The sequence below is a fragment of the Hippocampus bargibanti genome, linkage group LG01, assembly GCF_051943395.1.
Source record: "Hippocampus bargibanti isolate YZ-2025 linkage group LG01, ASM5194339v1, whole genome shotgun sequence".
Lineage (NCBI taxonomy): Eukaryota > Metazoa > Chordata > Actinopteri > Syngnathiformes > Syngnathidae > Hippocampus > Hippocampus bargibanti.
The window spans coordinates 21,350,388-21,374,172 of record NC_142734.1 but is presented as its reverse complement, the minus strand read 5'-3'; the positions used below and the strand labels follow the sequence as shown (position 1 = coordinate 21,374,172).

The window sequence follows — 23,785 nt, the reverse complement described above, 5'->3', positions numbered from 1 at the left end:
CTTTATTGCCAAGTATGTAGAACACACAAGGAATTTGTTTCCGGTAGAACACGCTGCAATAGTATCGTCGTCAAAAAAACTGCTAAGTGGCACTATACAGTTCCATTTTGGCTACTGTTGAATGAGCGTGGACTGTCAATTCTGCAGAATTTCTCATAGCGTTTTCCATAGGCAACAGATTATGACTTGTTGTCTTCACTTTGCTTATTGCATGTCCGCCGTGAATGTACACAACCAAAAAAAGAAAAGACACAAAGATGATTGCGGTGAGAGTATGAACCACACTGACCGTAATTGCTCCCAAGTACAATCACTGCCTTGTAGGGTCACCATTTTAACCTACTATGGTCTTTGTCTGCATCCAGTGAGGAATTCCTGTGACTAAACACCATGTCTGAGCTCACAGCTTGGAGGTGGCTCCTGAGGTCATGCTACAGCTGGCTGGGAAAGCTGATGGTACACAGACACGTTATACCATAGACTCACGCAGAGACTCACACACAGCAGTCACTTCCGAGCACCACTTCAAGGTACATTGGTCTTATCATGCTGAAGTGTTAGAATGCACTTGAGGCGATGTGCAAGAGGAGGAGCCATTGACGCCGCCGACTAATTGTGTATGTGTGTGTGTGTGTATATATATAAGTAGTTTCCAGCAGTGGCTTGTATTTGAAGGATAACATGAGGCTTGTGGTCCTGTGGGGCCTGCTGCCCCTGCTGTGTCAGTACACACTGGTCAGCAGTCACAGTTTGGGAAGGTCCTCTTCTGATGATAATTTGTCCGAGCTCAAGGTAAGAGAAGATGGTCAGACTGAGAAACACTTTCAATGGGTATGTGTAGGCTGCAATGTTGACTGTCAGAAAAAAAAAAAAACATAAGAACTTGGAAAGAGGAAGACGAGTTATGTGGAAGTTTGTGCATTTTTTAAAGATAAAAAATGGCAATGGCAAAGCAAAAGAAATTGTTTCGCAAATTGGTGAATAACTACCTGTAGTTCTAAAATCAGAAGTCAAGAATAAAATAACAATGACTGTGATTGTGGTTTATGTGGGACAATGTGAAATTTTGGTTCAGACTTTAGCAAGTGTCATGGAACTTCACATGCTTGATTTGCTTTCATGGACCAGATCTGGCCCCCAGGCCTTAGTTTTGACATATACCCTTTAAAGTAAATAACCTATTTCAAAGCATTCATGAAATACTGTCTTCTCTTGTGTGCATCCTACCTCCTGCAAAAGTCTTTGCTTGAGCAATTTGTGGAGACTCTGGCCGAAGCAGCTCAAGAGGACACCTCTGAAATGGACTATGCAACGATGAACCAAGAACCAGAACGTGGCCAGTCCGACCGAGGATGGAACACGCAGCAGAGCAGGGACCAGGAACCTGACCCAGTGGAACGATCCCAAGCAGTGGCTGAAAGCCAGAGCCGGGCTTTGAGTGCGAGGAACCGCCTACTGGACCTGCTGGTGACGGCCAGAAAACGCACATCGGGTTGCTTTGGTGCCAGGATGGATCGGATAGGGAACGCAAGCGGTCTGGGCTGCAACACTGGAAGAGGTTAGTGCACGAGGAACAATTACATGCAACATTTGTTTATAGTTTTATCTTGAATTAAATTGAGGGATTAAAGTTATCCCGTAAAATTGCTTTGGCATTACACAGTATTCAAAATTTAAAAAGGTTTATTGTATAAATGTCTAAAGTTTATTACAAATGCACCATCTACTCTACACATTATTTACATTGCATTAACTCTACACCCTGTGTCTACTGTATGAAGAGAATTGTATTACTCCAAACACTTCCTCTAAACGAATCACTGATGAAATTGTCAAACCTGACAAGCCTTTTTTCTCCAACCTTTTTCTTTGATTTGGGTAGAATCAGCGCAGCAAAATCAGAGATTGAAAAGGTCATCGAGAACAAAGCTTAACACCACATGAGCTTAGTTTCAAGAAAGAAAAAAAATCACATGACAATCAATGTGTAAGTAAAGTTGATGTCACAACTAACGACCACATGCCTGCAAAATGTAACCCACAAATATACCAAACAAGTTATCGGAAATAGGCTATCAGAGAAAGGAGTGACTGCGTGCTTTATGATTTAGTAGTGCTCTTCATAACAAAGTATTTCTGTTCTTCTGTTTTTTTTTTTTCAGGATAGGCTGAATCTTCTGTGGGATGTGCATTTGAACCTTTTGCCCTTTATTAACTGAAGTTTAGTCAAATTAATATATGATATTACATTGAAAAACTGTGTGTGTGAGTGTGTGTGCATTTGTGTCTGTGTGTATCCCTCCATGTCTTGTTTTCAATGTCTGTGTCGATAAAATGATGTATAATGAGACAAATCCATGATACCGTATGCAGTATGAAAATAGCACACCATAACTGTATGAGGTGCTCTCAATTAAAAATTACAAATAAAAACCTCTGTTACGCATTTTCTAAATTTCAGGAAAAAAATTAACTTTGAATCACACACACATCAAATATTAAATTGTATGATCTGAACAGGAAAAAAATCAGAATGGTATGGGAATCAAACATTTATTCGAGGGGAGGTCTGTATTTCATTTGGATGGATATTCACCTCATTTTAGCCTCAACAATGTGAAAATCAATAATAAATAAAATAATCTCAGCATATATATATATATATATATATATATATATATATATATATATATATATATATATATATATATATATATATATATATAGGGCCCCGGTAGTCGAGTGGTTAGCACACCGGCTTCACAGTGCAGAGGTAGCGGGTTCGTGTCCCGGTCCGGCCTCCCTGTGTGGGTTTGCATGTTCTCCCCGGACCCGCGTGGGTTTTCTCCGGGTCCTCCGGTTTCCTCCCACACTCCAAAAACATGCATGGCAGGCAGATTGACCACTCCAAATTGTCCCTAGGTGTGAGTGTGAGTGTGAGAGTGACTGTTGTATGTCTTTGCGTGCCCTGCGATTGGCTGGCAACCAATTCAGGGTGTCCCCCGCCTCGTGCCCGAAGACAGCTGAGATAGGCTCCAGCAACCCCCGCGACCCTAATGAGGAATAAGCGGTACGGAAAATGAGATTTTATATATATATATATATATATATATATATATATATACACTATATGTCACGTTCCGGCGGCGACAGTGGCAGCTGGCGAGCAGGAACGTGTGGTATTGGCGGTGGATCGTTAAGCAGGACAGAGGCGTGGGTACCGGCAATGGATTTATGAACATAAAGCGCGGGTCCGAAAATACGCGGACCCGGTAAAAACTCGTGAAACAAACTCCAAATGACAACTGACAATGTTAGTGGGTGAGTGGCGGCAATCCACCCAACCGCACTAACCAAGAAAAATAAAGTGGCACACGGGGGTGCAAAATAACCTACGACGCGGTGCAAACAACAAACGCGTTCGTGGCTAAAATCATTCCTCGGGCGAAGCAAATAATGTACTGGTAACAAGTTCCACGTACTGGCTTGGCACAAGGCGAAGTATCTTCCGACGCTGGGTGAGTGCCAGCGTCGGGTTTAAATGTCCACAGTTAATGAGGAGGAAATTGACAGCAGCTGGCGAGCGGCGGGAACGGAGGCCCCGCCCCGCTGTCAACTGGCTCATGACACTATGCACTATATATATATATATATATATATATATATAGTGTATAGTGTGTGTGTATATATATATATACACTGAGACCTCAACTTACGAACTTACAAAGTCAGAGTTTGTAAGGCGAATAGTGTGTATCTAAAAAAAAAAAATCAAATTGGAAACCACTAAAATGGGAATAATCTGTTCCCGGGTTTCCATGAAAATATACTTTTCAACTAAATAAGCCTTAAAACTATACACAACATACCTTATTCTATGTATAATAAATGTGGTATTGTATTGTAATGAAAGAAATACACTGAATTGTATCATAAAGGCACTTCATTTACATTTGTGATGGTCAATAATGGCTTGATGGAATGGCGTTGGAGGTCGAAGGTCAAAGGGAATTGCTGTTTGGAAAGAGAGGCGCATTACATGAGGACTGTAATTAAAGAAATAAACTGTGCTGTAGAATAAAGTTTTATTTACCTTTTTGATGGTCGTTGATGGCTTATGGAAGGAGAGTCACCTATATATATATATATATATATATATATATACAGTAAAGTCTCGTTATATCGATATTCAAGGGAGTCCGAAAAATATCGATATAACCGGGACTATCGATATATCCGACCCTGTTTGCATGTAATTTTCTCCGTGCGTGCATAGAAATAGTATCGATATAGCCGAGACTATCGATATATTCGATATCGATATAACGAGACTTTACTGTATATATATATATATATATATATATATATATATATATATATATATATATATATATATATATATATATATATATATATACATAGTGTATATATATATATACATAGTGTATATATGTATATATACATAGTGTATATATATATGGAAAGTAGTATATATATATTCCTCTTCATACACCACAGGCTCGTGTTCACCCCCTCTCTTTGAATGCACACGTCGATCGCCTCCGAGGAGCTTTTTGCAGATTGTTTTACGATTATGGGACTGAAAAAAACCCCACCACAGGTTTGTGTTCAGCCGAAGAAGACACAAAACAAAATCACCGTCGAAGAGAAGGAGGAGATAATTGAAAAACACGAACGAGGTGTGCGTTTGTGTTATTTAGTGCCCGAGCACGGGTATGCTAAGTCAACCATTGCTACCATTCTCCGGAACAGAAAAGCCATCAAAGGTGCATCTGTTGCAAAAGGTGTTTCCGTGCTCTCAAAGCGACGGTCCGGGCAATCGAAGAAGTTGAAAAACTTCTGTTAATATGAATTAACGAAAAGCAGCTATCCGGCGACAGCGTGTGTAAAGCTATTTTATGCGAGGAAGCACGGCTAATTCACGCCGATATCGCCATGCGCCAACCTGGAAGTTCGGTGCTTATTGAGGATTTTAAAGCCAGTAACAGAACATTTGAGGAGGAGATGGCTGCAGCATCAAGTGAGCTCATAAAGGCAATGTTGGCAAAGTGGAATGATGTGCAGGCTTTTACCGAACAGTTCCATTCAGAAAAGACCGTGGCTATGACAATCATCAACATGATGAACAATAATGTGATGCCTCAGCTTCGTAAGACCTTACAAGTCAGAAATCAACAGGTGTCAATTAAGAGGTTTTTAATCAGCAAAAATGATGAGGAGTCTCCAAAGAAAAAAGAAGAGAAGCCACACCAGAGGTAAGGTTACCAACAGTCCTTATGGAAGGTGACTCTCCTTCCATAAGCCATCAACGACCATCAAAAAGGTAAATAAAATGTTATTTTACAGCACAGTTTATTTCTTTAATTATAGTCCTCATGTAATGTGCATCTCTTTCCAACCAGCAATTCCCTTTGACCTTCGACCTCCAACACCATTCCATCAAGCCATCAATGACCATCATAAAGGTAAATAAAAATATTTTATTTCATAGCACAGTTTATTTCTTTAATTACAGTCCTTATGGAATGTGAGTCTTTCCAAACAGCAATTCCCTTTGACCTCGGACCTCCAACGCCATTCCATCAAGCCATCAATGACCATCACAAATGTAAATAAAGTGACTATGATACAATGCAGTGTATTTCTTTCATTAATACAATAGCACGTTTATTATACATAGAATAAGGTATGTTGTGTGTAGTTTTAAGGCTTATTTAGTTGCAAAGTATATTTTATGAAAACCCGGGAACGGATTATTCCCATTTTAATGGTTTCCTATGGGAATTTTTTTGGAGATACACACTTTTCGCCTTACACACTCTGTCTGGGAACCAATTAAGTTCGTAAGTTGAGGTCTCACTGTATATATATATATACACAAAAGCACACGACCTAAGAGCGTCCCAGCCGGCCTACCTTTCCACACCCCCTTCCTATGAGTGCACACGTCGATCGTCCTCAACGATACTTTTGCCGTTATGGGACCGAAAAAGATCCCACCACAGGCTCGTGTTCATCCGAAGAAGACACAAAACAAAATACCAGTCGAGGAGAAGAAGGAGATCATTGAGAAACACGAACGAGGTGTGCGTTTGTGGCGTCATGTGCACACCGCGGCTGTCATGTGAATCTCAGCCTGACACATCTCTCACGCTGTGTGTCACTTCCGTAAGAGTAACTTTCTACTACCATTCTACAAATAAAGAGCCTGGTATGCTAAGTCCACCATTGCTACCATCCTTCGCCTAAAAGCTTTACACAAAGGCGTTATTTAGTCGATGCTTTCACGTGCCTAATGACACCGAAATTGTCACGTGCGAGTTGACAGCTAGGGCGGGGCCGCCGCTCCCGACCTCCGCCAGCCGAAGAAGACACAAAACAAAATTACAGTCGAGGAGAAGAAGGAGATCATTGAGAAACACAAACGAGGTGTGCGTTTGTGGCATCACATGTGCGCACCGCGGCTGTCATGTGAATCTCAGCCTGACACATCTCTCACGCTGTGTGTCACTTCCCTAAGTGTAACTTTCTACGACCATTCTACAAATAAAGAGCCTGGTATGCTAAGTCTGCCATTGCTACCATCCTTCGCCTAAAAGCTTTACACAAAGGCGTTAATTAGTCGATGCTTTCACATGACTAATGACACCGAAATTGTCAAGTGCGAGTTGACAGCTAGGGCGGGGCCACCGCTTCCGACCTCCGCCAGCCAAAGAAGACACAAAACAAAATTACAGTCGAGGAGAAGAAGGAGATCATTGAGAAACACGAACGAGGTGTGCGTTTGTGGCGACACATGTGCGCACCGCGGCTGTCTTGTGAATCTCAGCCTGACACATCTCCCACGCTGTGTGTCATTTCCCTGAGAGTAGTAACTTTCTACTACCATTCTACAAATAAGGAGCCCGTCCACCATTGCTACCATCCTTCGCAAAAAGCTTGACGCAAAGGCGTTATTTAGTCGATGCTTTCACGTGACTAAAGCCACCGAAATTGTCACGTGCGAGATGACAGCTGGGGCGGTGATGGGTTAAAAGTGATTGTTCGTTCCTGGTTCATCACTTCTCAGGTTGTTAGAAGTGGGATGTTGAAATCAGCAGGAAGCCAGGTGTTGAACAGAAGAAGTTATTTTAATCTTGTAGACAGCAGGGGCATCGTGTGAGGTCGGCCGAGGAGTGACAGAAAGATAAGAGAAAGAAAGACGAACTGGGAGAGCATTTATAAGACGGACAGGGTGCGACGCAATAGGATGTGACGTAATGGGATGTGACATCATGTAACATATAACATCCGGCAGGCCGGATATGACGTATCAGGAAATCCAACTTTGCTGCTGTGAAATGTACATTTTTCCACTGCGAGACTAATAAAGGCAAATCCAATCCAATCCAAAACATAAACAAACGATGCAAAAAGATGTTTAAAGATGTTCGTATAGTGAATTATCCCAACATATGCCCCCTGACGAACATATCTAACATCGGTGGAGGTGAATAGAAAGAAGAAAGAAAAAATAAAAGAAAATCACACATCAATAAAACAATCACAATAAAAATAATATCTAATTAACTAATTAAAGTCATGGCATTCGCTACAACAGTCAAATCTTCATGGCATTCGAGATGGTGATCTACCGTGGTACCATCGAGAGCATGCTGACCAGCTGTATCACCGTGTGGTACGGCGCCTGCACCGTGTCCTGCCGTAAGACTCTGCAGCACATAAAGCTGTAGGCTAAGAGCGAAAGGGACATAGACTCCCTGATCCACACAACCGGGATCTACAGCAGTGACATCGGGATCATTCGGGCTGGAGAAATGTAGTCGGATGGTGACGAAGAGGGACAAGGTAGTCCACACTGTAGGGGTCCCACTCCCTGAAGGAACAATAGCAGACATTCGTCTGTGTAAGCTCTCAGTCGTACAGGAGTGGTCCATCGATGAGAAGGTTTCTTCAGCCGTCATCTGTACAAATGTGAAGGTTTCGGACGTTTCGCCTCCTATCCAAGAGGCTTCGTCAGCGAACTAAAGTCTGACTAGTCGTATCGCCCCTATTTATATATCCCTAATGTCCAGACATGGTGGCGCCGGACACAGCTATGATAGGTCCCTACTCTCAGGTTGGGGGGGGGCAGAGGACCCCTCCCTGTGGCCCCACTGATTGTTCCTACATTCCTGACTAACGACTGGCCTATTACCCCCACTCCCGCCGGTATCACCTCATCAGCATAACGACCCTCATCAGCATTACGAAAGTTGCCTAACCTGTTTTGCCTAAGCAGGCTATTGTATGAACGATCCAAATTGAACCTCACCCCACCAGACCGGTTTAATGAAGGATTTTGTTGTTTTAGAAGAATCGCTTCTTTTACCCCCCTTTCAAACCATCTATGTTCTTTCGCTAAGATTTTAACCTCATTGTCGTCAAATGAGTGGTTGCTAGCTTTTAGGTGCAAATGTACTGCCGATTGAGGTCCACTTGTATTATCCCTGCGATGTTGATAAAGTCTTTTTTTGAGAATTTGTTGAGTCTCCCCAATGTACTGCTCTTTACATTTTTCATTCTTACAATGTATGGAATAAACTACATTACTTTGTTTTGTTTTATCGGTTTGAAATAAGTAGGAATTTTATGTTGCCAAAGGACTCTGTAATTTTTCAGAAACTCCTGCAATGTACGGTACTGCTACTCCTCTCCTTTTTGTATCTTGAGAATTTTTGGTTTCATTCCCTATTCTTTCTTTCTGACATTTGTTGAATGACCACTGAGGGTACCCACAGTTAGTGAGTGCTCTCCTGATATGTTTTGACTCCTTTTCTCTACCTTCAGTGCTAGTTGGTATTAGTTTAGCCCTATGCTGGAGGGTTCTGATAACTCCTAGTTTGTGTTGTAAAGGGTGGTTAGAGTCAAAAAGTAAGTATTGGTCAGTGTGCGTAGCCTTCCTAAAGACTTCTGTTTTTAGCGCTCTGTCCTCTTTTATAATTACTTTACAATCCAAGAAGGCTAGTTGGTTCTCTTGAATGTCCTCACGAGTAAATTTAATGTTGAAGTCTACAGAGTTGAGGTGATCTGTGAAGGATTGAATTTCTTGTTTCTTAATTATGACAAAAGTATCGTCCACATATCTAAACCAGTGTCTAGGTTTTGTCCCTGGGAAGGATGTGAGGGCCTGTTTCTCCATCTCTTCCATGTAAAGATTAGCCACTATGGGTGAAACTGGTGAGCCCATAGCACAACCATGAATTTGTTTATAAATTTTTTCCCGAAATTGAAAATACGTAGTATTAAGGCAGATTTCTAATAATTGGCAGATGTGATCCGGTTTAAGTTTGGTTCTTTCATGCAGAGAAACATCCGCCAGCACCCTCGTCCTCACCACTGAGACTGCTGCTGGGGTTGGGACAGATCTAAAGAGAGAAGTCACATCGTATGATGCCAAAGTTTCCTCAGGTTCCAATATGAGGTCTTTGATCCTCTCTACAAACCCTGTGGTGTTCTCTACGTGATATTCTGTGTTACCAACCAACGGAGCTAAAATAGTTTTTAAATATTTGGCTACATTGTATGTAGAGGATTCAATGCTACAAACAATGGGTCTGAGGGGGAACCCTTCTTTATGTATTTTTGGCAGGCCATAGATACATGGCGTGGCCTCTCCCGGGTATAATCTAAAATACATCTGTTTGTCTATATGTTTTCCTTTCTCTAACTTTTGGAGACAGTCAATCATTTCTTTCTTGTATCTATTGGAAGGGTCCCTTTTTAGTTGCTCATATGTGTTAGAATCACTGATTAACCTATTTATTTTGTCTTCATAATCCAATGTGTTGAGAAGCACTGTGCATCTGCCCTTGTCTGCTGGCGTCAGCTAATTTAAAGGTGGCCTTTTCTAAGTTACGTACCAGCAGAAGGATGTCTCTCCCAAAGTTGGCAGCAATACGTCTGTGTAAGCTCTCAGTCGTACAGGTTGCTGTTGCTTTCTGACTTGTAAAGTCTTGTAAGCTGAGGCATCACATTCATCATGTTGATGATTGTCATAGCCACAGTCTTTTCTGGATGAAACTGTTCGATAAAAGCTTGCACATCATTCCACTTTGCCAACACTGCCTTGATGAGCTCACTTGATGCTGCAGCCATCTCCTCCTCCTTGCCCTCAGAAGTTCTCGAACCATCCGTTGCAGGCTTTAAAATCCTCAATAAGCGCCGAACTTCCAGGTTGCCGCATGGCGATATCGTTTCGTTGCTTTTCGTTAATCCAAATTAACGGAAGGTTTTCAATTTCTTCGATTGTCCGAGACCGTTGCTTTGACAGCACGGAAACAGCTTTTGCAACAGATGCACCTTTGATGGTTTCTCTGTTGCGGAGAATGGTGGCAATGGTTGATTTAGCATAGCCGTACTGGGCCACTAAATCACACAAACGCACACCTCGTTCGTGTTTTTCAATTATCTCCTCCTTCTCTTCGACGGTGATTTTGTTTTGTGTCTTCGGCTGAACACGAACCTGTGGTGGGTTTTTTTTCAGTCCCATAATCGTAAAACTATCTGCAAAAAGCTCCTCGGAGGCGATCAACGTGTGCATTCAAAGAGAGGGGGTGTGGAAAGGTGCGCCGGCTGGAGCGCTGTTCGGTCGTGTGTTTCCGCCGAAGATCCGAAGATCACTCTGCCAGATCCGAAGATCACTCCGCCAGCTGTGGTGGGTGTGTATCGCGAAAAGTAGTGCGTATTTCAAGGTTTAATTTTCATAAATTTGATGTTCGTACACCTTGCCTTACGAAATCTTCGGTTTACGAACGTTAAATTTATGAAAATTAAACATTGGATTAAGCTCTACACACCCCCCACCATGGCTGGCGGAGTAATTTTCGGTGAAAGAACACCAAAGCACATGACCGAACAGCGCCCCAGCCGGCCTGCCTTTGCACACCTCCTTTCTCTGAATGCACACGACGATTGAGATCGGGGGAGAGAGAGAGAGAGAGAGAGAGAGAGAGAGAGAGAGAGAGAGAGAGAGAGAGAGAGAGAGAGAGAGAGAGAGAGAGAGAGAGAGAGAGAGAGAGAGAGAGAGAGAGAGAGAGAGAGAGAGAGAGAGAGAGAGAGAGAGAGAGAGAGAGAGAGACATCAATCCCCTCCAAGGAGTTTTTTAAAGATACTTTTGCTGTTATGGGACCGAAAAAGACCCCACCACAGGCTCGTGTTCAAGCAAAGAAGACACAAAGCAAAATTACAGTCGAGGAGAAGAAGGAGATCATTGAGAAACACGAACGAGGTGTGCGTTTGTCTGATTTAGCGGTTAAGCGGATATGGTAAGTCCACCATTGCTACCATCTTTTGCCTAAAAGCTTTACACAAATGCTTTATTTATTCGATGCTTTCACGTGACTAAAGGCTGGGCATGATGTTACTCTTCGATCCTTGAAAGCAGCATGGAAGAATTTGTGGCCCGTATGCATCCTTGGGTGGGACTTTGAAGGATTTGATCCTCCTGACTCTGTTGTTTTGGACGAAATTGTTTCCATTGAACAGAACATGGAACTCGAAGCAAGACGGAGTAGCAAGCCATTCAGGAGTTGTCATCTGAGGGCGAGGAGGAGGAGATGGATGCAGCTTTAAGTGCAGGCTTTTATTGAACAGTTGCATCCAGAAAAGACTGTAGCTATGAGAATCATCAACATGATGAATGATAATGAGGCCAGAAGAATAAACAGGCTGTTCGCAACCCAACCTCGAAAGTGTACGCTCAGTGGCAGGGTTCTAACAGCAGAGCAGACCCTCTAAGGTTGGAAACTGAAAGATACTGGAAAGGCATATTGAAGAAGGAGGTCGCACATAACAGCAGTGCACAATGGCTGGTGACTCTGAAACAGGAGCACAGCAACCTCCCTAAACAGAACCCAGTTATCATAACACCGGCAGACATACAAGAAAGAGTCTCCGATATGAGAGAGCCTGGAAGTAAAAGGTGACAGTCGTGCCTGTGGCGGTCGGAGCACTCGAGGCAGTGACCCCCAAACTCGCCGAGCACGAATATTGCAAAGAACCCTCGAGCTTCCTGACCTCTGGTAGAGGACCCGAGCTAAAATGGGGGACAGACACCACACATGGGGGGGGGGTGATACGAGGATTTATATATATATATATATATATATATATATACATATCCGTCGTCGTCGGCCTCCATCGGTCATGGCTGACCATGGATGACTGTCCGTGGACAGTGTGCCTGGGCGGTGTATATTATGGAGAGCAGGTTGTCGCCTATGCAGCTTGCTCCCCCTCTCCACCATGGTGACTGGTCCAAAGGAACAGCTGGGCTGATACAATTTTGGGGTCAGCATGGTCGCAGGAGCTGCCAGAAAGGTGGCGGATCTCGCCACCAGACCGCCTTAGGGGTTCCGGTCCGGATTGAGTTCGGGTTTACTCCCATAGGAACTGCCGGAAGGGGGGTGGAGTTCACCGCCAAACCGCCTTGGGAGGTTCCGCTCCCATGGAGACTCGTGGATGGCGGGGTCGTACGATACCGGTTGTTACGATAATCCGGTTATTACGGTGCTCCTTTTCATCCCCCGCCGGCCATTTTTGTTGTTTACATCGATATATCCGTCGCGCCATTGGTCAACTTGGTCACGTGTCTTGTTACGTGAGCCGCCATCGGTCGCGCCATTGGTCGACTTAGTCACATGAGCCGCCATCGGTCGCGCTATTGGTCGACTTGGTCACATGAGCCGCCATCGGTCGCGCTATTGGTCGACTTGGCCGTGTGACTTTGTCACGTGACACGCCATCGGTCGCGCCATTGGTCAACTTGGTCACGGGTCTTGGTTACGTGTCACGCCATCAGTCGCGCCATTGGTCGACTTGGTCAGGTGACTTGGTTACGTGCCCAGCACCCGTGTAGCTGAGCCATTTTCATTTTCAGACGCTAGCTCGTGTGTAGCAGACGAGATTGAAGTGTTTGTGTTAAAAGGTAAAAATGGGAAGCAGAAGATTGATGACTTTTTTAAATTGTATACATAATAAAGTAAGATGTAAGCGTTGCAGTTTCCCTGTTGTGTTATGTACATGCCCACTGTACTGTATATGAATGCAATCGTTTTTTGCAACAATGTTTCTTGTTTTGTCTGCTGAAGGGCGATGATTTTGAAAATTATTAACATTCCATACTGTGTATTAAAGGACAGCCGATGTCACTTTTTATTCAAATGCAAATAAAAATGACTTCACGCCAAGACGTCTTGCATTGCTTGTGAATCCAAACAACGGCTTCAGATTCGGATAATATGCTTTCTTGTTACACATCCAGTTATGAATATGTTTCAAATACACTGTAGTTCTGAAGATTAAAGCATACATGTTTACAATCATTAAAGAATTATATGTGCCATTTTGAGGCAACATTGGGGGAACAAAAATGGGAGCTAATGGCCAGCTCCGTTTCTTATATGGCGCTTGGCTGCCCTCTTTTGGCGGCTTTTGTTTAATGCAGTTCGGCGCAGGATCGGATATATCGATATCCCGGTTATATCGATATTTTTTCGGACTCCCTTGAATATCGATATAACGAGACTTTACTGTATATATATATATATATATATATATATATATATATATATATATATAGTGTCTGAAACTCATGACAAAAAGTTACCGGACACCAGGGCAGACAACTCTGAAAAGTTCCCTGCTCCATTTTTCACAACTTGAAACACAATAAGACGACTAATCGCAAAAAAACCCATTGTAGTATTAAGGATTTTTTTTGCACCAGATGCTCCAGATTTCGAAATCTTCGTCATCAATCCGGGGGACATCAACCTAACTGCACGCAGCCCGGTGGGGACTCATGTACCCGTGGGGACCTAAAATTAGTGGGGACCTAAAATGAGGTCCCCACGGGCAAATTGCTCTGAGAGACTTCAAACCATGTTTTAAAGACGTTTCATGACATTTCCTAAAGTGTCCCCACGGGGGCATTCCAGGCCAAAAAACTGTGAGTGTATGCGACCCTAATGTGGCAGACTGGTGTACGCCAGGGATGTGTCCTTGCACCAGTCCTGTTCAACATCTTCCTCCTGTGTGTGACACTGTTGCTCCATGAGAGGATCGAGAAGAACAGTGGGGTTACCATAGATTTCCGGCTTGATGGAAATCTATTCAACATCAGGAGGCTCCAGACTGTCACGAAAGTAAGATCAGAGCAAGGCATCGAACTCCAATATGCAGATGACTGTGCATGTGGCCCACACACCTCGTCGCTCAGCTGCTGTGGATGCCTATGGTAGACTGGGCCTCTCTGTCAATGTGGAAAGACTGAGGTAATCTGTCAGTGGGCATCCATTCCTCCAGTTCATCCACCAACATTCACCATCTCCAATAAGCCACTAGCAATAGTGGACTCTTTCAAATACCTGGGAAGCTTTCTCTCTCACGACTGCAGCCTCGACAGAGAGATACAAAACCGGATCAAACAGGCATCAGCATCTTTTGGCAGACTTAGGAGGAGCGTCTTTCAAAACAAAGATCTCAAACTCCACACCAAGACTGCAGTTTATCGGGCTGTTGTTGTGTCAACCCTCCTCTACAGCTGCGAAGCATGGACCCTGTACAGTCACCACCTCAGGATGCTTGAGGCCTTCCACATCAAGTGCCTACAATGCATCCTTGGGCTATGTTGGAGAGACAGAGTCCCCCACACTGAAATACAAAACCAACTGCACCAGTGTGGAAGCTCGTCACCCAGCACCAACTTCGCTGGCTAGGCCATGTGATCAGGATGCCAGAAGAGCGCTTGCCACGTAAGGTGCTTTATGGCCAGCTCCATCTCGGCCGTCGCCTGGCATGAGGCCCCAAAAAACGCTATAAAGACCAGGTGAAGACTGCCATGAAAGAATGCGGCCTGAACCCGACCCACCCAGCTGGAGGACATTGCAGCTCAACGCTCCATCTGGCGGCAGCTCCTCCAACAAGGCATACAGAAACTTGAGAAAGACCGAGGTGACCGACGGACCAGGAAATGTCAAAGGAGACATCATGCCAGTGCCATACCCACAACCCCAGTCAATGCCTTCACCTGCTCTGCCTGTGGCAAGCAGTGTGGATCACGGATTGGGCTATACAGTCACATGAAATGGTCCCACAAGAAGTAGAGCTGGACTGTCATCATCGGACACGATGGACAACCTTATGCAAGTAAGACATTGTAGCATTAGAGGAATGAGCATGCCCGCCACAACATATTTATATGTGAAAATATGTATAAGTAACATGAGGCCTACAATTGGTGTGTTGCATGTAGCATTCGATGTCACAGCCTTATGCCAACAACGTGGCACACTAGCATCGAGAGCATCCAGCATATTCATTCATATAATGATGAAACTACGGTGACATAGATTGGATTGGATATTGGATTGGATTGGATATGCCTTTAGTCGTCTCACAGTGGAGAAATTTACATTTCACAGCAGCAAAGTGATGTGAGTGTTGGTCTCATAAATATTTTCGAGACTGTTGTCACCACCTTCACCATGATTCATGACTCATTGCAGCCAGCATTACTCAATGATTTTTATAAAATTGAATTAAATTGATACATACAGCTAATATTGCAGCCCCAATTCTATTGTAAACACAAAAACACATGTGCAGCGATGCATTTGGGTCGCCTCATTTACGCATTTTGACAGCCGCTGGAGCAACTTTGTAACTCCACTGTGCCAGCACCGGCGCGCGTCTGTCACGATTGGCCCATATTGCTACGTGATCTGCGTCTCATATGACATACTTCTTTTAAAATAGCTAAAGAAACAAATTTCGTTAAACAGCAATTGAAAACTGTTCGTGTTGCTTGAGATGTTTTAACTTTTGTTGTGATTCGCTGGAAACTGGTGAGATAATATAATCGAATAATCATTTACCCATGATACATTGCAGTATTTACATCGAACGACATCGACATAAAAGGTTGCATTATGGAGCAAGAGAACAGGAGTAAAACCCTAAAAGATATTAAACACAAACATATTTTCATTTTTTTAAGAAGCATCGGAGTGACAATTCGTTTCAGCAAACTGCTGTTAACAATTCGAATTTAGCGGATGATGGAGAATAAGAATTTATCATGTTTAAAAAGTGCCGTGCTTTGCTAACCAACTAAACAATGGGCCCACAGTCAAAGCGCAGATGGCCACAGTAAATCTGAGTGAAACAGACACGGCAAGGTGAACCGTCGTCTCCATCAAGATTTTAGAAGGTCCGGCCTTGCACAGAATTTAGGGCTTGAGATACTCCTTTTCCACCAAAGTTATTTACGGCTTAAACATCCTGCACAAGCGCCAGATTACAAACTTATCAGTTTTTGGAAAAGACAACCAATTAAAATGTCTTGTGTTTTACTGCTTGCAGCTGTTGGTGCTCAGAACGCCCAGAGGTGTGGCATTATAATCAAGAAAACTGTGTTTTACTAATATATCACTGTAATTTGCATATACTCTCAATAAATAGCTTGGCAGAGGGGCGCACAATTCAGACGTATGTCATCTGATGACTGCGTCTCCTGCCGGCAGTGGGGACAATCTTTCTGGTTCTGAGTCTCTGTCCACGGTGTCTGTCTGTCATATCTCTGACAGCGGATAAGAGACATTATTTCAGAGCTGTTGCAGCACATTGGAAATCTTCCAAGCAAATAAATTTAAGTAGACACTAATGAGAAATATTGTGCTAAGTCTGTTCTCTTTGTCATCTCTGTACCGTAGCATATCAAAATAACACAGCATATATTGTGTAGTAACTTAAGAAAATAGAAATAGTTTATTTTATCCATCCATCCATCCATCCATCCATCTTCTGCCGCTTATCCGGGGTCGGGTCGCGGGGGCAGCAGCTTCAGTCGGGAAGTCCAGACATTCCTCTCCCCAGCCACTACTTCTAGCTCGTCCTGGAGGATCCCGAGGCATTCCCATGCCAGATGGGAGACAAAGTCTCTCCAGCATGTTCTGAGTCGTCCCCGGGGTCTCCTGTCAGTGGGGCATGCTCGGAACACCTCACCAGGGAGGCGTCCTGGGGGCATCCTAATCAGATGCCCGAGCCACCTCATCTGGCTCCTCTCGATGTGGAGGAGAAGCGGCTCGACACTGAGCCCCTCCTGGATCACCGAGCTAATCACCTTATCTCTAAGGGAGAGCCCAGACACCCTACGGCAGGGGTCTCAAACTCAATTTACCCGGGGGCCGCTGGAGGCAGAGTCTGGGTGAGGCTGGGCCGCATCAGGATTTCCAAAAGAAAAGCACAGATAAAACATTCCAATGTTCTCAAAATCTTTATTTTTAACAATTGAATGAATACATGGGAAAATTATTAAAAAATTAATTAACCAGTAAGAAATAAATAAATAAAATAATTATAATGATCATAAGGCTGAAAAAACCACAGGAAAAATAATTATTTTAATAAAGTTTCAAATGTCTGTATTCACAGTACTTTACCCTTTAAAGGACAACCGACATCACTTTTTTGTTTCCTAACTGACATCAGAAAAACGTTTTATAGCATCTAAAATATCTAAAACATGCAGTATGATATTTTTTGTCAAATGCAAAACACCAATAAAAATGACTCAAAGTGTGCTGAAACTGCAAGAAAATGAAACCTGAAGTGGCCAGTTTCAGAAGGTCCCGCCCTCTTGTTCGTGGTGTCTACTTTGCATTGAATAGAGCAGATCAAGAATGGCAAAAAAACATGCAACAGTATTTCCAAAAGTGCCACAAATGACAATCAATAAATAAAAAGAAACATGATTGGCATCTCAAAATGTATTTTTTGTTTTTGCAGGATCAAAGTCGTTGGATGAGCTATGAGATGGAGAGATCTGAGAAGACTCAACCACAAATGTCAACCAAGGTTAAGGACCGCATTTGACTGAATGCAACATTCGCTGAACTATAGTCTGCCACAAATGAAATGAAGTTAAACTTAACTTTATCGACACTGTTTTAAAAAACTTGCGACTTCAGTTACAGTGTCAAATCCTTAGACTTCAGCCACCTGCATTTTGTGACACATAATATCTGAAGAGACTTTATGCTGAAACCAAACATTCTTTGATGTTTTTTTTTTGTTTGCTTTTCAGATAAATCACAAAGAGAGCTCCAATGATGACAACAGCCATGACCACACTTCTAGTGATTTTGGTCATAGTGCAAGTGTCCCTGAGCTCCAGAGGCCGGTCAGTCTCATCATAAGAATCTATCGTGCTTAATCTATTGCAAATTCCCCCATTGTGGGAGAGGGTTTCTGATTCTGATTCTATTAATCATAGATATGGGGAAAACATATTTTTTGAAAACCTGGATTTAATATTTATTGGTATGTTTTGAATAGCTATTAGATTATTATTCACTCTCATATTAGTATGAGAATAATAAAGGATACCATGAAATCACTGGACGGTATCATGCATACATACATACAGTGAGAGGGGGAAAATGCTTTTCAAGAGTAATTAAAGCAACACTTCGATAGGCTGCATCGCTTATGGTCCAACTAGCATCTCTATAAAGCAATTGTCTTCCTATTACAATGTCTAATACGAGAATGGGCATGCTGAAGTTCAAAATTTGCACCAGAGAGATCTTTTGAAATTGTTTATTGCAATGTTTCAACAGTTCTATAGCAATTCGCAAAAGTGTGTAGCAAATAAACTGCTATTTATATTGTATATATATATATGCAGTGGCGGTCCGTGCATTTCACACCTAGGCCTTCAGTGAAGTCCTACTTAGTCCGACTTGAACAAATATCCCTCGTAATACCATAATTTATGACACAACGGCTGGAGATATCATTTACAAAAGCACACGCACGCAGTACTGGGCGTGGCATCACCTTAATCGTCTACAACACAGGCTATTTTCCGGAGCAATTACACATCAATAAATCTGCATCAGCAATTAGAACTTGTCACTATAAGTGATACTGCAAACACTTAAAAATAAAAGGAAATTTAAAATCATTTGTCCACAAAGTTTTATGAAGTCCACCAAGAAAATGCAATCTTTAACAAGATTTTACGCTAAATTACAAAATGTCAGTTTAATATAAGAAAAACAACAAGACGTTCACAAAACGAACTATTTGTTGAAAATAAAAGTAAACAAATATTTTTCATTTGTTCTTGAGAATAGGCCTACACGCGACAGCGAGTTGTCCTCTCCTTCAGCCATTGTGGGTTAAAAAAGCGAGTAGATATACTTGGTTTTTCAGCTAAAGTTTCCGGGTCTGATCTGTTGTAGCTTGGTTGATTTGCTTAGCGCTGCCTCCGCTGAGGGCTGAGGTAAAGTGAGTATCCAATCACAGGACGCGTACATGTCATGTTCAACGCGAGGCCCTCTAGCTGGCCTTACTGTGCCAACTCGTGATCTGATTGGCTATCGCAACTATATATCAACTACATGTGTTCATGTATAACGCACAGACGCCCTCACTGTTGATTCTGAAGGCGCCGGTCAGATTTCATACAGCCTGGCGACACAAGCTAGCTGAATTCTGATTGAATTAAAAACTCTGACCTAAAACTACAACACTGAAAGGAGCATAACCAAATGGATATAATATAACATCAAGAAAACAGTATGTAGAATAATTATATATATATATATTTTACTTTTTTAATGAAATTGACTTTTATTATAATTATGACAATGATGTCTGATTATGTTAGGCCAGCAGAGAAGGCCTTGCGGGCTCTGACGGCCCACCACTATATACAGTAAAGTCTCGTTATATCGATATCGGATATATCGATAGTCCCGGTTATATCGATACTATTTCTATGCACGTACGGAGAAAATTACATGCAAACAGGGTCGGATATATCGATAGTCCCGGTTATATCGATATTTTTTCGGACTCCCTTGAATATCGATATAACGAGACTTTACTGTATATCAGTGGCGGTCCGTGCATTTCACACCTAGGCCTTCAGTGAAGTCCGAAAAAATATCGATATAAACGGGACTATCGATATATCCGACCCTGTTTGTATGTAATTTTCTCCGTGCGTGCATAGAAATAGTATCGATATAACCGGGACTATCGATATATCCGATATCGATATAACGAGACTTTACTGTATATTTTGATGTCACGAGAGGCTGTGTCCTGGAGGGCAAGTACTTTCCCCTAAGATGGCTCCACCCAGTGAGAGTTTTGGCCCCATCTGGTGGAAGGCAGCAATTAAAACCCCACACCTGTGGCTGATCACGGCTTGATTGGCAAGCAAGGCTTTTAATGCTGAAAGCCTCTGAGTGTGCAGGGCGGGGAAGACAAGCACTGTTGCTGTGCTCTGTGGAGAAACTGATTGCTGTGTGGAACTCATTGCCAGTTGGGACCATACGGCAGAACACTGGATTTGGACCCTTGCTAAAGGTGGCTAGGCTACCTGAGAAGGACATCAAGAGGGGTGAGGTCTAGAACCACATGGAAAAGAACTCTGTCTTCAGTTTCACCTCAGAAGAGACTTTATTATGATTTAAGTATTGTGATGTCACGAGAGGCTGTGTCCTGGAGGGCAAATACATCCCCCTAAGATGGCTCCACCCAGAGAGAGTCTTGGCCCCATCTGGTGGAAGGCAGCAATTAAAACCACACACCTGCAGCTGATCAGGGCGGGATTGGCAGGCAAGGCTCTTAAGGCATAGAGCCTCTGAGTGTGGAGCTTGGGGAAAGACAAGCTCGATTGCTGTGCTCTGTGAAGAAGTTGATTGCTGCGTGGAACTCATTGCCAGTTGGGACCACACGACAGGACACTGGATTTGGACCTTGCTAAGGTGGCTAGGCTACATGAGGAGGACGTCAAGAGGGGTGAGGCCTAGAGACTCTTGGAAAAGAACTCCGTCTTCAGTTTTACCTCAGAAGAGACTTTATTTTGATTTAAGTATTGGAAGAGACATTATTCAAACCTTTGTTGCTTGTGAATCCCCACTGAAACCTTTGATTAAAACCTTTGTTTGTATCCAAACCTGTCGTCCATTGCACTTCTTGTCCTGTCCCGCTGAGAGCCAGCCTCTCATGATATCACAGTATTGAAAGAGACACTATTCTTGCCTTTGTTGCTTGTGAATTCCCCGTGAAACCCTTTATTAAAACCTTTGTTTGTATTCAAACCTGTCGCCCATTGCGCTCCTTGTCCTGTCCCGCTGAGAGCTAGCCTCTCATGATATCACATAATATATATATATATATATATATATATATATATATATATATATATATATATATATATATATATATATATATATATATATATATATATATATATATATATATATATATATATATATATATATATATATATATATATATATATACACAAGAGTGGGGGGCGCAAATTATGTACAGGATTTTAGTTAGTAATCTCTCACCTGAAAATGATTGAAGAAACCATGGACGATTCTCTGTCGAGTTCTGACAACACTGATGATGAATATGTTCCCAAAACTGGAGAACAAACAAGTGACAGCTCGGTAGAAGAAACAGAGCAGCAGAAGAACAAGAGGACAAAGAGACGGAAAGTGCCTTCGACCAACCCACGGAAAGTAATGTAACTTCACATAAAAAAAAGACATGTGACACCTTCTTCTACCCTGGACACGGATAAACCTCATGAATCAAAAAGGTTACAACTGGCCAATTCCTCTAAGCCACAGACACAAAGACGTGTGACCTGTGCCGACTCATCTGACTCAGAACACCAGCAAACAGCTTCATCCAGTGGTTCTGATATGAAGGTCATGACTTTTAAAAGGAAAACAGATGGTGGCAGGCTCTACAACAAATCTCACTTTGTGTGTTTTGCTCCAAGCCTTACAGAAAAATTGCACGCCATTTGATAACACAACACAAAGATACCCCTGAAGTGGCAAATGTGCTTCAATTTCCAACTGGCTCCAAAGAGAGAAGAATACAACTGGATCTTCTCAGAAATAAAGGGAATCGTGCCCATAACGTGCCCATGACGTTCTTCGTGAAGGTCAAGGAATGTTGATACCTTGTCAGCAATCCAAAAAAAATAAAAAAAAAAACGTGGAAGCCAAAGATTACATGCATTGTGTGAATTGTCAGGGCTACTTTATGAGGAGAGCAATGTGGAGGCACATGCAGAGGTGTCACTTAAACATGCATGTGCAAAATTTGAAACCAGGAAAGACTAGGGTCCAGGCCTTGTGTGAATATGCTCAGCCAGTTCCAGATTGTGTAAATGAACAGTTTTGGAAAATGGTGCTTGCTATGCATCAAGATGTCTGTGTAAGCTCTCAGTCGTACAGGAGTGGTCCATCGATGAGAAGGTTTCTTCAGCCGTCATCTGTACAAAAGTGAAGGTTTCGGACGTTTCGCCTCCTATCCAAGAGGCTTCGTCAGCGAACTCAACATCAAGATGCAAGATGCAAGAACATCAAGATGCAATCACAAATGCTGTACGCAACGAAAATCTGATTCTGAAATTTGGGGAACACCTTTTCAATAAGCATGGGCATGATGTCTCAAAACACGACTACATCAGACAGAAGATGCGTGGGACAGGGGAAGAAAAATGGAAAGCTTAAATGACATGGTGGATTTCTTCATCCCAGTAAATTTCCCTCATTTGATCGAAGCAGTGAGGAAGGTGGCTGGCTTAAATGAGCAATTAAATGCATTCGAAATACCATCCTTAGCACTTAAATTAGGCCACAACCTCAGGAAAATTGCAAATATTATTGAATGTGAAAGATTAATCTCAGGTGATGACGATGCCATTAATAATGCACGGGTGTTCAAACGAATCTGTGACACCAGATGGAGTGAATGCGTGTCCTCAAAGTCCCTCAGAAACCTGCGTGAGGCAAAATGTAATGTTCCACAACTTCTGCCTTTTACCGAAGATGTGAAAAAGATGCATGAGTATCTTGAGGTCCAAAGACAGGTGTACCAAACAAAACTCAAAGAAGACACAAGTTGGAAACATTGGGGAGAACTTGCAAAAGTTACACTTTGAGAAATTATCCTTTTCAACCGGAGAAGAGAAGGGGAAGTTTCTAAGATGCCACTTACTGCGTTTACTTTGAGAGATACATCGTCGATACATCCGGATGTGGAGCTGGCTTTGTCTGACCTTGAGCGGAAACTGTGTCGGCACTTCCAAAGAATTGAAATACAAGGTAAACGAGGGCGAAATGTTCCCATTCTCCTTACATCTGAAGTGCAGACATCCATGACATTGCTTGCCAATAGTCGTCATGAATGTGGGATACTGGATGAAAACACATTCTTTTTTGCAAGACCACAAGCTCCCAGTCACTTCAGAGGATCTGATGTAATTCGTCAGATAGCCCTAAATTGTGGGGCAAAACATCTGGAAGCATTGTCTTCCACAAAATTGAGAAAGCACATGGCCACAATGTCCAAAGTTCTCAATTTAAAAGACAATGAAATGGGCGAGCTGTCAGACTTCCTAGGCCATGATATCAGAGTGCATCATCAATCATTATCGGCTGCCGGAGGGGACATTGCAGCTTGCAAAAATAAGCAAGGTACTCATCGCTCTGGAAACGGGAAGTCTGTCCCAGTTTAAGGGCAAGAATTTGGATGAAATCAACATTGATCCCCATGGTAAGAACACATCTGCATATTTTTGGAAATAATTGCACCCATTTTTTTCTCTGCCAGCTGAAGTTTTATCTGTGTTTCCTCTGTTCCTCAGAAAAACTGTTGACACTGATATGTCAGG

General features: G+C 42.6%; 1 protein-coding gene across 2 annotated transcripts; it reads left to right on the top strand.

Moving 5' to 3' along the window:
* Positions 1-643: 643 nt before the first annotated feature.
* nppa (natriuretic peptide A) lies at positions 644-2,438 on the top strand. Of its 2 annotated transcripts, XM_088999065.1 has the most exons (3): positions 644-792; positions 1,240-1,558; positions 2,163-2,438. In XM_088999065.1, the coding sequence occupies exons 1-3, from the start codon at positions 682-684 to the stop codon at positions 2,165-2,167; spliced, it is 435 nt and encodes a 144-aa protein (XP_088855191.1). In that variant the 5' UTR covers positions 644-681; the 3' UTR covers positions 2,168-2,438. The 2 variants fall into 2 exon arrangements, with proteins under 2 accessions (XP_088855191.1, XP_088855271.1); XM_088999145.1 differs by lacking the exon at positions 2,163-2,438 and having other exon boundaries at positions 1,240-1,563.
* Positions 2,439-23,785: the final 21,347 nt, after the last annotated feature.

Excerpts from the sequence above, each read along its gene's own strand:
- nppa (XM_088999065.1), top strand. The coding sequence starts at position 682 with ATGAGGCTTGTGGTCCTGTGGGGCCTGCTGCCCCTGCTGTGTCAGTAC. Across the intron at positions 793-1,239 it reads ATAATTTGTCCGAGCTCAAG|TCTTTGCTTGAGCAATTTGT; the intron begins GTAAGAGAAGAT and ends CTCCTGCAAAAG.